General features: G+C 38.8%; 1 protein-coding gene across 1 annotated transcript in view; it reads left to right on the plus strand.

Moving 5' to 3' along the window:
• Positions 1 to 14,823, plus strand: part of INPP5F (inositol polyphosphate-5-phosphatase F) — a gene marked incomplete at both ends in the record, with an annotated part of 36,443 nt that overhangs the window by 2,514 nt on the left and 19,106 nt on the right. The window contains one exon of the mRNA XM_079536452.1: positions 11,664 to 11,744. Within this exon, the coding sequence (XP_079392578.1) occupies positions 11,664 to 11,744 (81 nt within the window). The remainder of the gene's footprint in view (positions 1 to 11,663; positions 11,745 to 14,823) is intronic.

A 14,823-nucleotide genomic window follows, 5' to 3' on the forward strand; every position in this document is an offset into this window, starting at 1 on the left:
CAGCACAGTATAGTGTGTATTTTACAGCATGGTTTATTGCTGTCGTGGAGATGAATTATGTAAGATGCTTAAAGATGCTGAATTCCTTGCTATCAGTAGAAAAGGGAATGAGAGAATCTCAGTGGGTGAAAACTTCTAATTCTTGCAGCGTTGGCTTTGATGATGCTTTGGGCAGTAGTGCCAGACTGAACACAGCCTGAAGTAATTGCTGCTTAAACTGGGGCGGTGATGCTGTCCTCTCCACCCTGTGAGAGAATCAACTACCAGAAGTGGGAGTGACATTCAAGTGGTGTTATTCAGAGCCAGCTTCTGGGCACTGCATGCTCAGATTCCATGACCTGCTTGTAAGTGTAAGGTGGTGATAAGATGCGCCTCACCTCTGGAGCTTAACTAGAGGCAAATGAGCATTCATGTATTATTAAGTGATTCAGGAAATTAGTGCTACAGTATTGTTTTTCGTGTGTTGAAAATGGTTGTGAATCATCAACTGAAGCAATACCTCTTTAAATATATTTCTTTTCTAATGATAAGCTTGTTACCCAACAGTGTTTTTTCTGAGTATCAGGGAAGAGATTTCAGGTTAAGTGTCTCTGAAAGCATGAAATCTGAACTGACTCACAAATCATAATGCCATCTAACACCGTAGCTGTGTGTGCTTACCTTACACCTCAAAGTCATTACTGAGCTCATGGGGAAAATTACTAGTTAGAATTTCTGGTATTCTTCTCTTCTAGTCAAATGCTGTGAGGAAAAATTCCTTTATATGAAGTCCAGTGCCTATAAATGCTCAAAGAGGCTTTAGTGAAGCAGGAGGCCATGCTTGACTTCATGCAGGGAGTGATGTTGCGATGCTGGTTGATGCTTCAGTTGCTTGAAGGTTGCAGAGCCCTTCTGAGCACAGTAGAGGGGTGATGTGTGTGCTGGCTAGTGCTACTGAATTAGATTCTTGATGCAAAATAGGCTTCCCAAGGTGGTACGTCTTAGAAATGTGTGTTATGGAATGTATTCCACAAGAGAGTTGCAGCTTTGGGAAAGTTCTTTATTACAGGTTATTTCCTTAGGGACCTCCAGCTGTTTTCTTGATACTTTGTTTTAGCTGCAGTGGTTACTGGGCTGTTTCTCACTTACGCCTGCCCCTTCTGTTCCTTCCTTTCAGCGCTCGTAGCTGACAGCACAACATACCTTGTGGCATATGCGACAAACCAGCTGTCAAACTGATATATATTAAATGCAACCCACCAGAAATAGGGCTTGAATACTGAGCAGTTAATTTGCTGCTGCTGCTTGCTTCTTCTAACAAAGGGAAACAGGATGAGGGCTGGGGTAAGCTGCTGCATAGTCTTCATCTGCTCTGATTATTTTATGTATGAAACATCAGTTTTGTACCTTCTGACTGTGAGGTGAAACCTTCAATATGGGAGTATTTTTCTACGTTGCTTAGATAAGATCTCCTTTAGTTTTATCCACTTTCTTTAATAGAATGTAGTCAACCTATATCTGTGACTGAAAGATGCCTGCTATGTGTTGACCTGGTGGCAAACAAATACATCTCGAGGTGCCAAGTTGCTTGTTTTGCTTCCTTCTGAATCTCAGTGGCAGAGGAGAAGCTGAATATAACAGGGCTGTTCCTGTCTTCTCCTCTTCTTACATGTAGACGTCTGGAATTGTCAAATCTGTCCCAGACCAAATGCAGAGGTATGCTGGAGTTCCTGCCCTCCCTGGAATGACTTTGGTTTTAAATAAATGAAGAGCTGTTAAGCTTCATATGCTGTTTCTTGTGAGCTGACAATTGTTAACTTACACAGGGGGAGTGAAGCTTTTTTTTTTTTTTTCCACATTTAAAATGGATCTGTAATTCAGATGTATTTTAGGCTTGTATTTGATAGCAGAAATTGGATATCTTTGATCTTTACAGGTTAGAATTAACTAAATAATGGTGAAGAGGAAATTGCAGAGTTAATTGTGATGAAAATATTTAAAACTGGAGCATCCCTTCATTTAAGAGGGGTCTGCATCCATAAAACAAGCTTTTGGTCTGAGTACTGAGGTTACGATGTGCTACTTGTGCTCTTTCAAAGCAATTCTTCTTTTTTATTATTATTATTATCAGTATTACATTTGATACTGTTAAGTGTACAGGGGAGACATCGAGCTGCCGGATTTACATTATTACAACACTGCACGTGTGTTTAGGGGTAAATCTTTGCTTTGGCTCATGCACTATCTCCCCTGTCCTTGACTGAGATGTGGAGCTGTTGCTGGCGCAGGTGTCAGTGGGCAGGATGAAAACACTTGGCTTTTTTTCTATTGAAAAATAAGGTGTTTTACGATGGAATTATCATTATGAATAAATGGTTGAAGCTCTATCATCTTAAACTGAGAGACTTAAGATGCTTCTCTGAAGGCCTTGGGTGCCACGAGGAAATGGTTTGGTGGACACTTGGGCATTTCCTTGTAATGTGAGTGGGACCAACAGCACAAAAACATTCTTTTGCATCTGTTCCAAATTGTATTGCATGCCAACAACAGCTGGAGTCCTGCAGTGTCGAGGCACTTCCACTGAACAGTTCCCTTGACCTGCGGGACTTCTTGGATAGTGGTGTAAAGTTTCCTTTTAGAGGCAAATTCTACAGTGTAATATCGAACAGCTCTCAAGTGTAGCTGAATGAAATATTGAGTGTGTTGCAGAAACTCATTTTTAAAGCTATATATTGAGACTTCAGAAGCAGAGTTTGCCAGGCTGTAATTTTTCCCTCAGATATGTCAAAAATTTGAAGCTGCAGATAAACACTTCTGTCAGTGTCTGGAGGTTTCATGATTAATGTTTAATATTATCAAAAACATGGTTTCTTAATATAGTGGTTTTGAGAGAACGAGATACAAATTTGGTAGCTCAATTCATAAGTGTTAAATTTGCTATAAACTCCTGACTTCATTGAACGTTCTGTATTTTGTTCTAAAAATGCATGTGGAAATGCTGACTGAGAAATCCCCACTTGCAGCTAGCAGCCTGTATTCCTTGAAAACCCAGCATCCTGATGCAGTAATCTAATTTGATCACAGATTATTAAGTGACTTTTCCACCATTTTAGATAAAGCTTTTACCAGTTTATTTTCAGTGACAATTTAGCAATATTAGTTACTGTTATAAATATCAGTTGGAAAAAAAATCTTAACCAAGAAACTGCTGCTGTGAGAACATGGAAACAAAGAGCCCACATGGGGGGAGGGGTGGGAATGTGGATGGATGCATGCAGGTTTTTTTACCTCTCTGTAAATCTTCTGTGCAGTGCATTAATTCCTGTCAGTGGGATTAATGCTTCCAGCTGGTGGTCTTCATCTCTATCAGCTGGTCATATTTTAACTGTATCCTTATCTTTCAGTTGTCAGAATTGCTGCACTTGAGTCTTCATGGGCAGTCAATAATAGGAACATGTATCAAGAAGAGGTGAGAAACAATTGGATATATATATATATATCTAAAGGAGAAATTTGGAAATAATGCATTAACTTCTTTCACGAAAGCTCTGTTTTAATAAATGCGTATTAATACTCAATGAGTTGCATATTCTTGTTCCAATCACTTCAACTCCCTGAAAAATAAAACCAGGAATTATTTTCTGAAAAGTTGAACTGAAATTAATAAAATTCCACTTGAAAAACTTACCTCTTCTTTTTAAGAAAGAAATCTGACATCAGTGGAAGCCCTGAAACTATGTTCATTGTGTCTGTGAAACTGGAAACAAGCAGCATTAAGTTTCAAGCAAAGTACTTTCAGGTTCTCTTGTTGGATAGTGCAGTAAGCCTTAATTGCTGATAATATGCTGGGGCACTCAGGAAGATCTTACGAACATTCTGAAGAAGATGGCATAAAACGTGACAGCAGTGATTTAAAGAAGAATCAGCATTCAAATCAACTTTAGAAGTGGCATGGCCTAGGAGGGAGTCCCTGCTGGCCATTTACGTTTGGTAGCTATCATTTAATTTTTAACTTTCTGTTGTTGGGGTTTTTTTGTTGTTGTTTTTTTTGCCGTGTCTATTCATCTGTTTAAGCAAAGCAACATTCCCACAAAGGTAGGCATTTCCTTGTGCTGAAATGTGTTCTAGGAATGTTTAAGGGATGTACTGCTTGTTGTCATGTGACTAAACAGTCACTTTGTCCCTAGCAAAGCATAGCACTTTGTCCCTGCTGTTAAACAGTAACAAGGCCTATCTGGTATGGCATCAAATTCTTTACTTCCTATTCAAATACATGAATTAAGGACTGCAGAATATGCGAATGTAGCTTTTTCTGCAGTATCCCTTGCAGTTGTCGTTTGTAATTCTAAAATCTCATAATTGTTCTCGGGTAGGACCGAATACATTTGAATGGAGTGCTGTTGCACGGAGGTTGTGGTCATTCATGACTTGAAGCAGTCCCAACATGTATGCTCTCTCAAGGCCTCAGCTCACTCACAACCAGCTCTATGCATTTGAGTTATGCTTTTCTATTTTGGTGCTTTTCCAGCTGTATTCTTTCAGTGTTTTAGGTATTATTTTTAATGCTTGAGCATTTTGCAATCCTGAAGACTTGTTAAATGAAGGGATGAAGATAAAGTTGAAAATCACTTCCAAAGTCTGTATGCTACAACATAAGAGACGTTTGAGTAGTTGTTATGGAGTATGTATACTGCTAGAGTTACTTCCTGAAACACTCTGCTTTGCAGGAATGCAAGCTTTTCTAGCAGCTGTATGACTATCTGAAATGCTTATGGTCTGATGCAGAAATGTGCTTTCTGAGCAAAACATTCTGGCTGAGAAAATCAAGGAAAGAGGATTGAACAGGAGTAGATGCCTTTGGCTAGAAGTAACTTTAGGAGTCAAGGGTTCTTAGCCACTGAAGCATAGTCTGCTATCTTATTCTAAGCTGCTTCCTCCTCGGGCTTTTTGAGGGGTCAAGAGACTTTACAGGTGAGGAATGAATTGAAGTGATGCTTTCTTTATGGTTGGGAGGGGAGCTTGCATTCTCAAATGACAGAACCTTTTCTGGGATTGGATGGGGATGGCTACGTGCTCCTCACATTTGGTGTTCATGAACAACTTGAGGAACAAAACAAATCCTTCCAAGGTGGAAGGAGCTACTGGTTGAATTCAGTGAATGTAAAGTTCAGTTTACATTTAATGAGGTGGCATAGGGATTGTGTGTGTGCTGAATGGCTTTTTAGGGCAGACTAGTGGACTGTCAGATAATAATTTTGTTTTTGAGTAATGAATATATGGGGGATGTGCAGCTAGTGTAGCCTCTTTGGTTTGTCCCTATAATTTTATAATTATCAATTCGAATACTTCTGGATTTAATTGCAGCTCCCCTCAACTTTGTATGCCTTAGAACATGGCATTGGAACAACTGACAATGGCAGCTTGTTACTGCTTATAGCTTAGGAGTTCCTAGTGGAATTACTTGTAATATTGTGTGCTTTCTAGGCAAATGAATGTTTTTTTCCTTATGTTTTTATGGTTTCCCAAGCAGTGCTTGGTGACTCAGAATTTTGTAGCTGCAGCAGAGTACAAAGAAGTGTTCGTTATCCTTACAAGTAGTAAGGATTCATTTTCATGACATCCTTTCTCCTGGGCTTAATATCCTGCTTACTCTTTAAAAAAAAAAATGTTTTGCTGCAGTGAGATAAAGATTGTGTTGTTACATCCCTCATTTTAAATCTGTCACTATCCAACCTGAATGGTATGTGAATTTGTTCCTGTTCATCTGGTCCAGTTTTGAAATGCATAAAGAATATGTTCAAGGATACTGAACTGCTTCATTTTGTTTAAAATGAGCGGGATGGATGCGTGCTCTGCAGTGTCTCTGCTCTTATGGTTGAGCCATGCATTGAATACTTGCTGGGATGGTGTACTTCTCATGGTTAGGGACTGGGGAATGAACTGGTGTAAAGAAAGCTGTAAGGTGGAGTAGCAGTGGGAAGACTTGCTGGGATTTAAAAAAGAAAAAAAAAACTATCCTCCTAGAAGGGACTATAGCTGTGGGTTTTTTACAGTGGGTGATGAATGGTGATGCTTTGGTTCCTCTGCTAAAGAGGAACATTTCAATTCTAAATGGCTGGGGGCTCAAGTCTACAGCGGACTGAGCAAGCAGTCTAAATGGCAAATTAAAGATGATTTAAATGAGTTATTAGCTGAAGAGATAATTTGTTTCAAGTTTGAAATGGGAAATAAGCAAGTCAATATAGCTAATGCTTTGTGACCATTAGTTGTTGGTACTTGCAAGAATAAATGTCTTAATGCTCCTCCATCTTTCTGCAATTAGAGTAAATGAAACATGAAGTTAGGAATCTGCCAGTAAGAACTTAGCTGAAGTTTGCTTGCTGAAGTAGTACTCGAGGCCCTTCTTTTCTAGGAAATGCTTTATACTCTTAAGTCTTCCCAGTTAACTTGTAATCTTTTAATCCTGGCTAGTATTTCAGAACACTGCTCGAAGTTGACTGGAACTTGAAAATAGTTTCTTTTGAAAAGCCCTGAGGGTCGGGTGGTGCTTGTTGCCTTTGATCTGAAGCAGCCAAAACTGGAGGAAGAAACTGAAGTAATTTTAATAAAATTAACTCCTCAGGTGTCTGGTGCTGTATTAGCAGCGCTGGAAAACTTACTTTGAATATTTACGATAGGTTGCTTCTGAGCTCTTTCTTTTCATATATAAGTATCTGCTGCTTTTATTGAATGCTGAAAGTGGCTGTGAGAATTGCTACCCTGCCAGGCCATGGGAAGAATTTTTGAATATGTTTGTATGTTTGTCTTGATACAGTTCATGCTTATTTATATAAACATGGAGCTCCTATAAGCATGCATAAATTGAGCTTAAAGTTCAGTGGCACTTGGTTTTCATACTGAGTACACTGGCAGAACGCATCCTAGCTGAGGTCCATTCCTTGAAATTCCCCAGTGTTTGCGAAGTATCCGCCTGATTTCCAGCGAAATTGGAAGATAAATGGCTGTAGTTATCTGATGGATTGAACCTGACAGCAGCTCAGTGGTAAGGGCTGGATCCAAGGGATTCTAAATGAAATCTTTTTCTTAATTTCCTGCCTCCTGCCTAAGGGAGGCTGATTGCCTCCCCAAGCCCATCAGACTGGGCAGTAGCCATTCGCTGCTGAGCAGTGCCTTGTCCCAAAGCAGTGGTTTGTTTCCTTGTCAGAGCTCGTGCCTGACCTTGGATAGAATCTGCTGGGCATAGAATGGGGAAAGAGCTGGAAAGCAGTTTTGGCTTTTGACAGTCTTCCAAGTTGCTTTTATATCGCCTTTCCCAGGGTTATGCTTGTATAAACATAAACAGTTCAAGAAGCTTTATCTGATGTTTTTGCCTTTGCATCGCTGCTGGTAAGTTCGGAGAGCTGAAGTGGAAATAATCACATCAGAGCTGGTTTTGTTCTGTGTTTGTGGTGGAAGTCCTATTGTGCTGTGATTACAATGCTGATGCAGTCACTGTGGAGAGTAAATGTATGCTTTGTTATCACTAATCTCAGACAGCAATCAGCAAAAAGAGCCAATTTTTTTTCCAATAGCTTGAATTTATTTGGGGTAAGGGCAAGAATGGGAAATTCTATACTTAAAGGTATGTATTTGTGTACCAGGTTTCTGTCCCAAAGTATTAAGTGCATGTGCTAAGGCTTATCAAACCTGGCAGGGCTTTAAATTGAAGCTGACCGAAGGCACCACGAACTCCCTGAGCAGGGGAAGATGTTCCACCTGGCTTAGCTCACTGCTGCTATGGACTTTTCTGTACAGTTAACTTTTTAGTTTGGTGGACAATGGCTACTTTGATTGTGTTTGGGTACAGACAGTATTCCAGTGCTTTGCTTGATTGAGCACCATGGGTAATGCTTACTGATAGAGACTTTTAAAAAATAAAAAATAAAATAAATTCATGCTTGCTGTTGTATGGCTTCAGTATTCAATATTCAAATATTTTCAGATGTTTTTTTGTGTATGCTAAGAGGAAACTTTATCTGAGCATTTGCTTATTTTTGGTATGACTGCTGCTTTCTTGGCTATAGAAAGACTTGAACATCTTCTGTAACATGTATTGCTATCTACCAACTGCTGTTGCCTCTTAAATTTTACTGCATGTCATAATTAAACTAATCTTACAGGCTTGCATTTAACTTTTTTGGGTATATTTAAAATTCTTTCATAACCATGTAACTTTTGCTTTAATTTTAAGAACCCATGATGATGGCTAAAGGAATAGCTGCTGCCAGAACTGCTGGGCAGCAGGTTAAATTACAGCAAACAGTCTTGGACAATCTTGCAGTACTGTACATAAGCTTGAGAGCTGCTTTGTCTGAAGCTGAGTAAGCACGACTGCACTCAGCATGAAGGCCTGTACTTTTTTTTGGAGGATGAGGTAGGGGGAACTGCTGAATAATTTGGTTCATCTACCTTATGTAGGTACATCAGAGTGTACTTCTCTAGAGCAGCAAGCTCGTGTCAGTGCTTATTTTAGTTATATTTATTCAACATGGCTGGCTGTTGGCTCTGAGTCCAGAGGACACCATCATTTGGGAACTGGAGCTCTAACTAGTAAATACATTCTAGTCAGAATGTCAAAACAGATGTGTTTTATTAGTTACAACAATGTTGAGCTGCCTGCTTCCGTGCTGTCACACATACCTTCCTTTAGAAGGTTCTTTTTATTAAAAAAAATAAAAATAAAAAAAATCTTGTGATACTGTCATCAAACAGTGTGATTCCACAATTGATATTTTTTCCATAGCCTACAGGCATTTCTTCTGTAAGAGTTCTTTATAGCTAAACTATGCTGGAGGAAATACGTCATTCTCCTCAAACGTTGCTAAATATGTGGCTTTTCCTCCCACCGTGTCACAACTCCCTGGGAACAGTTGGCTTTCATGCCTTCACTGATGTAGTTTGATAGTCAGGTTTATTTCAAGTCATTGCTTCCCAGCTTGTGGATCTGTATTTGCTACCTTTTGAGGTCTTAGTGTGATGTTTATTTGACTCCAAATAGCTCCTATTTTTCCAAAGCTTGGCTATGCTGTAAGTGAACACAGGAGTTAAAGTTTGGTCAGTTCTCATTCTCTGCCCTACGTGGGAGAAGTGTTCCTGCCGAAGTTTCAGGCATTGCATATGGCCACGTTCAGGGCTGTGTGTGTCAGAGCATGAACATGAAGGCTCCTTTAAAAACCTTTTTGTTTTACAGTCCCCAGGATCAGTTTCTTTACATCTTTCTCTTGGTGGGCAAGTCTAAACTGTCATTTCCTTTTACCTGTAATTACAAGTAAATCTTTTTAAACATTTTTTCCCATTTTTGTGCATTATTAGAACAAACTCACCATTGACAGCTTTCCTACTAATAGTTGGACTATTAGGAAAAAATTTGGCTCAAGAAGAGTAATGAGGTATTGGAACAGGCTGCCCAGGGAAGTGATGGAGTCACCGTTCCTGGGAGTTTACAAGCAACATAAATATATGGTACTGAGGAATGTGGTCAGTGGACATGGCCAGGTCAGGTTGATGGACCAGATGATCATAATGGTCTTTTCCAACCTTAATGATTCTGTTCCTAATATATCTTGTCATAGCAGGAAACAAATGGCTTAAAGGGACCTGGATAGTATTCAGATTTTTATTTCTGTAGCAGCTATGGTAAATATGAAGTGATTTGAATCCTTTAAATTGCTACCAGTACTGCTGTATGTGCCTGGTTTATTAGTTTTTTTATCTGCTTGTGTCTTTTTTTATCTCTCATTGGCGCACGGATAAAATAAATTGCAAGTGTCCAAGATTGCAAAAATAGATTAAATTTGAAATATAGCTCTACAAGATTCTTGAGGTGAAGGTGAAACTCAGGATGTGTTGCTGAGCTGGGGAAGGTGGTGAAAAACTTGGGAGCAGGGATGGCTCCTTGTGCCTCTTACCTGTAAGCTCATATCTACTCAGCACAAAGATGCTCCTCTGCATTATTTGAACTGAAACTCTGAGATGAAGAGCTCAGGTGATACTTGAACGTGTTTTATATAAGGAAAAGATATTCAGTATATAGAAACATAATGAGTTTGAATCACTTCAGAGAGGCTTGAGCATAAATCCCTGTTCACATTACTGCACAGTTTCTTGTGCTCATCTATTTTAGTCTCCTTAGGAACTTAAGTTATGCCATGATTCACTTCTCTTATACTGGCTCCAGTACCAAGTAACTGTCTCTAGTGCTCTCACAGTAAAACAGGAACAATCAGGTGTTTTTCTGCACGTATCTACCATTAAATGGCACAGCCTGGTTGCATATATCAACCACAACTTTGTACCACCTCCTGCAAACATCTTGAAATCTTGACAGCCTATGCACTTAGTTCCTGCTTTTCTTTGTGAAAGCATGGTGCAGAAAACTCCTTTTAAATAAGTTCAGATCTATGCTGACTTCTGTGTCTCATATAAATGCTTGCATTCTGTGATTAAACTAACTCGGTCTGGTTTACTATGAAATGTGTTAAACTGAAAGCTCAGAATAAATCTGCATTCTTGGAACAGCAGTCTGAGTTGTGAATAAGTTTCAAGGAGAATACAGCGTTTAAAAATAACTGTGTTTAAAAATAATAAAATACCATTGGTTGTTATCTGCAGATTTAAAGGAGGAGCTCAGTTCTTGTGAGTAAGGTGTGGGTGGATGATTGGTCTCTTTATCTTGGGATGTTATGTCAGTCTGCTCTTGAAAATATTTACATATGGGATATGTAACTTTCCTACATGTAAACTGGAGAAACTTCTTCCCTTGAGCTAATATCAAACTATTGGAATAGAAAACCTCAGCTTTCCCACACGGATACTGTTTTTAACGACTTAAGCTAAAATTCTGAAATTTCTTTTGCCACATATTGAACTTTACAGATATTACACTGCTGTTAGAAACTCTAAATGAATATTAGCGTCTTGTTACCATCAAATGCTTTTCACACTGATACTGTCTTACTGACTTCCATCTAACAATAGTTTGAATGCATGCTGAGGTGAATACCTTTTGCAAATGATGAAGGTGGTAGCGATGCCTTCCTGTTTGCTTTTATACTTCCTCTTTGGTTCGTTGGCACTTCTTAATATGGTTTCTTAGAAACCATGAAGCCTATATACTTCAGTATTATTCCAAAAGAAAATGTGCATCTAGATGTAAATAGAAAAATGTTGTGGAATGAATAGTAGCTGGGCAGATACGACAGAGCTGGAGCTGAGTGTTAACATCTGCTTGGTCTTCTTAGGGCTACATTAGCAGCTTAATGACCTGTATTTAATTTCACTGTGACCATGTAAAGTTTCAATTAAGTTATGAATTCCAGTGGATATTAGGAGAACTAAACATCCATTAAACTGAATTAGGTAGCTGAAAACACTCTTATAGTTTTTTTCTGAAATAACCAGGAAGGATAAGGAGTAGAACTATAAACAGAAGGAATCATTTGGTCGATTAATTAAAATAGCTACTTATTAGCAAGCAGAAATTGAACAGCTTATGTACCTTACTCTTGTTATGGGAGTCATAGCATATTTTCTATCATCTGAGTGGGGAAAGCAGAAAGAATGATGTGCTGGCTTGATTGTCCAGCTAAGTTTACTACAAAATATGCATTATTATTATTGTTTGTTTTTTTTTTTTTTTTTTTCAGCTACTGATCTTCTTTTGGCATGGAATCCTATTTGCCTGGGCCTGGTAGAAGGAGTCATTGGTAAAGTCCAGCTTCATACAGGTATGTGGCATTTTATTTTATACTGCTTTATTTATACTGCTCAATTTGTTCTAAAGGCACTGATACTGTAAATAGAACTGCGTAACTCAAGTGGATTATGTAGTGTTCTCTGCAATGGTGTAGAACTTCCCAACTATGTGAACTCATCAAAGCATTTATATTTTAGTTGTGGCATGCAAATTCCTCTTTCTGGTGTGTGGATTTTGGGTTTTTTTTTTTAATTGTCTTGTAAAAGTAGAGGACTGCATCCACAAAGAATAAAAGTCAGTACCTGAAGTTCCACCTGAGGCTCCATGTGAGATCCTCATTTAATTTTTGCACAATTTTAAAAAAGTGCTTTGCAGCATTATTAATACTGAACGAAAGGTTTTTTTTCAATATCTGAAAATATGTTTTTTGTCAATTAAGTGCATTGAGGGTGGTTACTACTGAAACATATTTAAAAGTAAAAGAAACATTTGGAAACTTGTTTATGATTTAATAAACCAGTGTTAACTAGAAAGGATCTTTTAGAGCTCTGAATGTCTACTTACTGTCAGATAGAAAAGCTAGCCATAAACTCTAATTCATTTTCTATGTGCTGTCCTTTTAGTAAACCATGTATTTCATGTCATTCTTGAATAGATGCAGGTAAATGCAGGTAAAGTTTCAAGTGTGTTCCAGGATACCAGGATGGATTAAGTGCTGAAATGCATCAGATGTTTGTCACACAGGAACAGCTGAGTCAAGATAGCAGAGGCACACTAACAGTAGAGGAAGAAAGAAAACAGGCTGTGAGGGTATGATGGATTTAGCTCTGGGAAGTGGCTGGCTCCATAGTTACCGTAACTGCTAGGTCTCACTTCTGAGAGAACAGTTCAGAGCCTTTCTCTTTTCATAAAGCTTTTGGCCATTTCCTCTTTCCAGTTGCATCGCTTGATCTTCTTTGACTTCCACCTGATATTTTTCTGTCCTCCTTCTGCAGATCTGTTCAGCAGTTCTTTCTGATCTGCTGATACGAGGTGGTTCAGACTCTGCCTTTCTCTGACACTCTTCTCATCCAGGCAGCTTGTGCTGTTCAGTGTGTGCTGTCCATAATAAACAGATGAACGATTGCTGAACTCCAGTAATGACCTTTTTTTCCTGCTGTGGGAAAATGCTTCATGCTTGCTTTTGACATGTTTGTGTTTGTTAATAAAGTATTCTCGTACACAAAGGCCTCCCCCTTCTCTTTAGGGACTCACATCAAAGCCTTTCTAGGGAGAGACGCTGATACATGCTTTCTGAAAGTTCTCCTGTATCATGGCAACTGAATATTCTTGCATGTATGCTTACTGTGAGACAATTCTGCTTATGAAAGCTGCAGTGAGACTATCCCCAGCATGTGACATTTGTTAAAGTGCCAGCTTGCTATTGTCAGGTAAATTAAGGTTATCAGGTAATAAGCCTGATATCTTTCCATATGTTTTTTACAGCTACTCTATCAATTATGCCCACCCGGGCACTCCATCCAGTTGCTGCTTAGGCAAGTGCTAGCATTTTGTTTCTTTGCCTTTTTTTAAATAACACACAAAGTGCTTATGGTCTGTTCTTGTGCATGTTGAGGCCTTTAATGATGTAGCTGTCTAGTGGGCAGCCACTAAGAGAGAATCCTCATTGCACTGTAGTCAAAATAGGAGAGCTGACTGAAACGGCCTAAGTAGGTCTTTTTAAACCAGTTATTGTCAATGAACTGTCACTTGATTATGTTCAGGTATAGTTCTATGTAGTCCTTCAGCTGAGTCATCTAACACTGTAACAGTAACTGTCTTCATTACTTATTTGTGTATCAATCTTTGTCACCTGGAAACTTTATCAGTAAGAATTGTATAAATATTTAAGTGCTGGACCGTTATTTCCATACTTGGTAAGAGTCCTGGGCAGTGCAAGCTAGATGAAATACTTTTCTTCCAAACCTCACTTGTGTCAGCAGGATCAGGAGGACCTGTTGCTCTGATTTCTTCCCTTTTTCTTTCCCTATCTCCTTCACATGGACAAGAAAGATCAGAAAACTTATTTGGAACTCTTGGATAATTAGGTTCCTTTATGGGATTGTCCTGCTGAGCATCTTAGGTGGAACAGGCTGCCCAGGGAGGTGGTGGAGTCTCCTTCTCTGGAGATGTTCAAGACCTGCCTGGATGCCTACTTGTGTGACCTGCTGTAGGGAACCTGCTTTGGCAGGGGGTTGGACTCGATGATCTCTGGAGGTTCCTTCCAACCCCTACAATTCTGTGATTCTGTGATTATTGACTAATACTGTAAACTTTAAATACTTTCTTAAGAATGAAAGTTGCTGTCAGTAAGCCCAAAGCCCATATTCCCTATCCAAGACACAGATTCTTACATGTTCTCGAAAGATCCACTTAATGCAAGAATGCTGGAGTAATGCTGAAGTGACCTTGAAATAACCTAAAACTGACTACAGGGATGTTCTTAATTTATCATTGGAATCTGCCAAATTGCTGTAACTAGGGATGAGATTTAATTTACTTTAAATCTTCTGCCTTTATTGCTGGCCTAGCACAGAAGAATGTGTAGGAAAGGTTTCTTGGCAGGGAAGCAGTCTGGTGAGAAACCAGCCAATATTGCATGGTTGTCCTTTTTAATTCTTTGAAACATTTTTTTGCTTGAGAGAATCAATTCTATGTCTGGACATAATTGTGCGCTCAATTAAGATAAAATCTACTTAAGCTATAGTTTGCTTCTTCCCCAGTACTGAAGTTCCTTAAACAATAAGATGGTTTTAAGGAAGTAAAAAACACCTTGAATTGGGATGTGGTCTCTTACCTTCTGTTGGCCTATCCCAAGATGACTTATGAGAAAATGTGGGTTGAAAATAAGAATACAAATGGGAGGGGATTCAGGATATATTATGAAGATAATGTGTGAAGTGTAACATTGCACATTTTCTTGGTATGCATCATTAGAATAGTATGTGCATGTGCGTGCCTCTATTTAGGAAGAACATTTATTGCATAGACATGCTATCAATTACAGAATATTAATAATGTTTTGTCGTCCAGTTTATTTATGTATGTACAAAATATAACCATTCAAATTC

The sequence above is a fragment of the Tetrao urogallus genome, assembly GCF_951394365.1.
Source record: "Tetrao urogallus genome assembly, chromosome: 5".
Taxonomy (NCBI): domain Eukaryota; kingdom Metazoa; phylum Chordata; class Aves; order Galliformes; family Phasianidae; genus Tetrao; species Tetrao urogallus.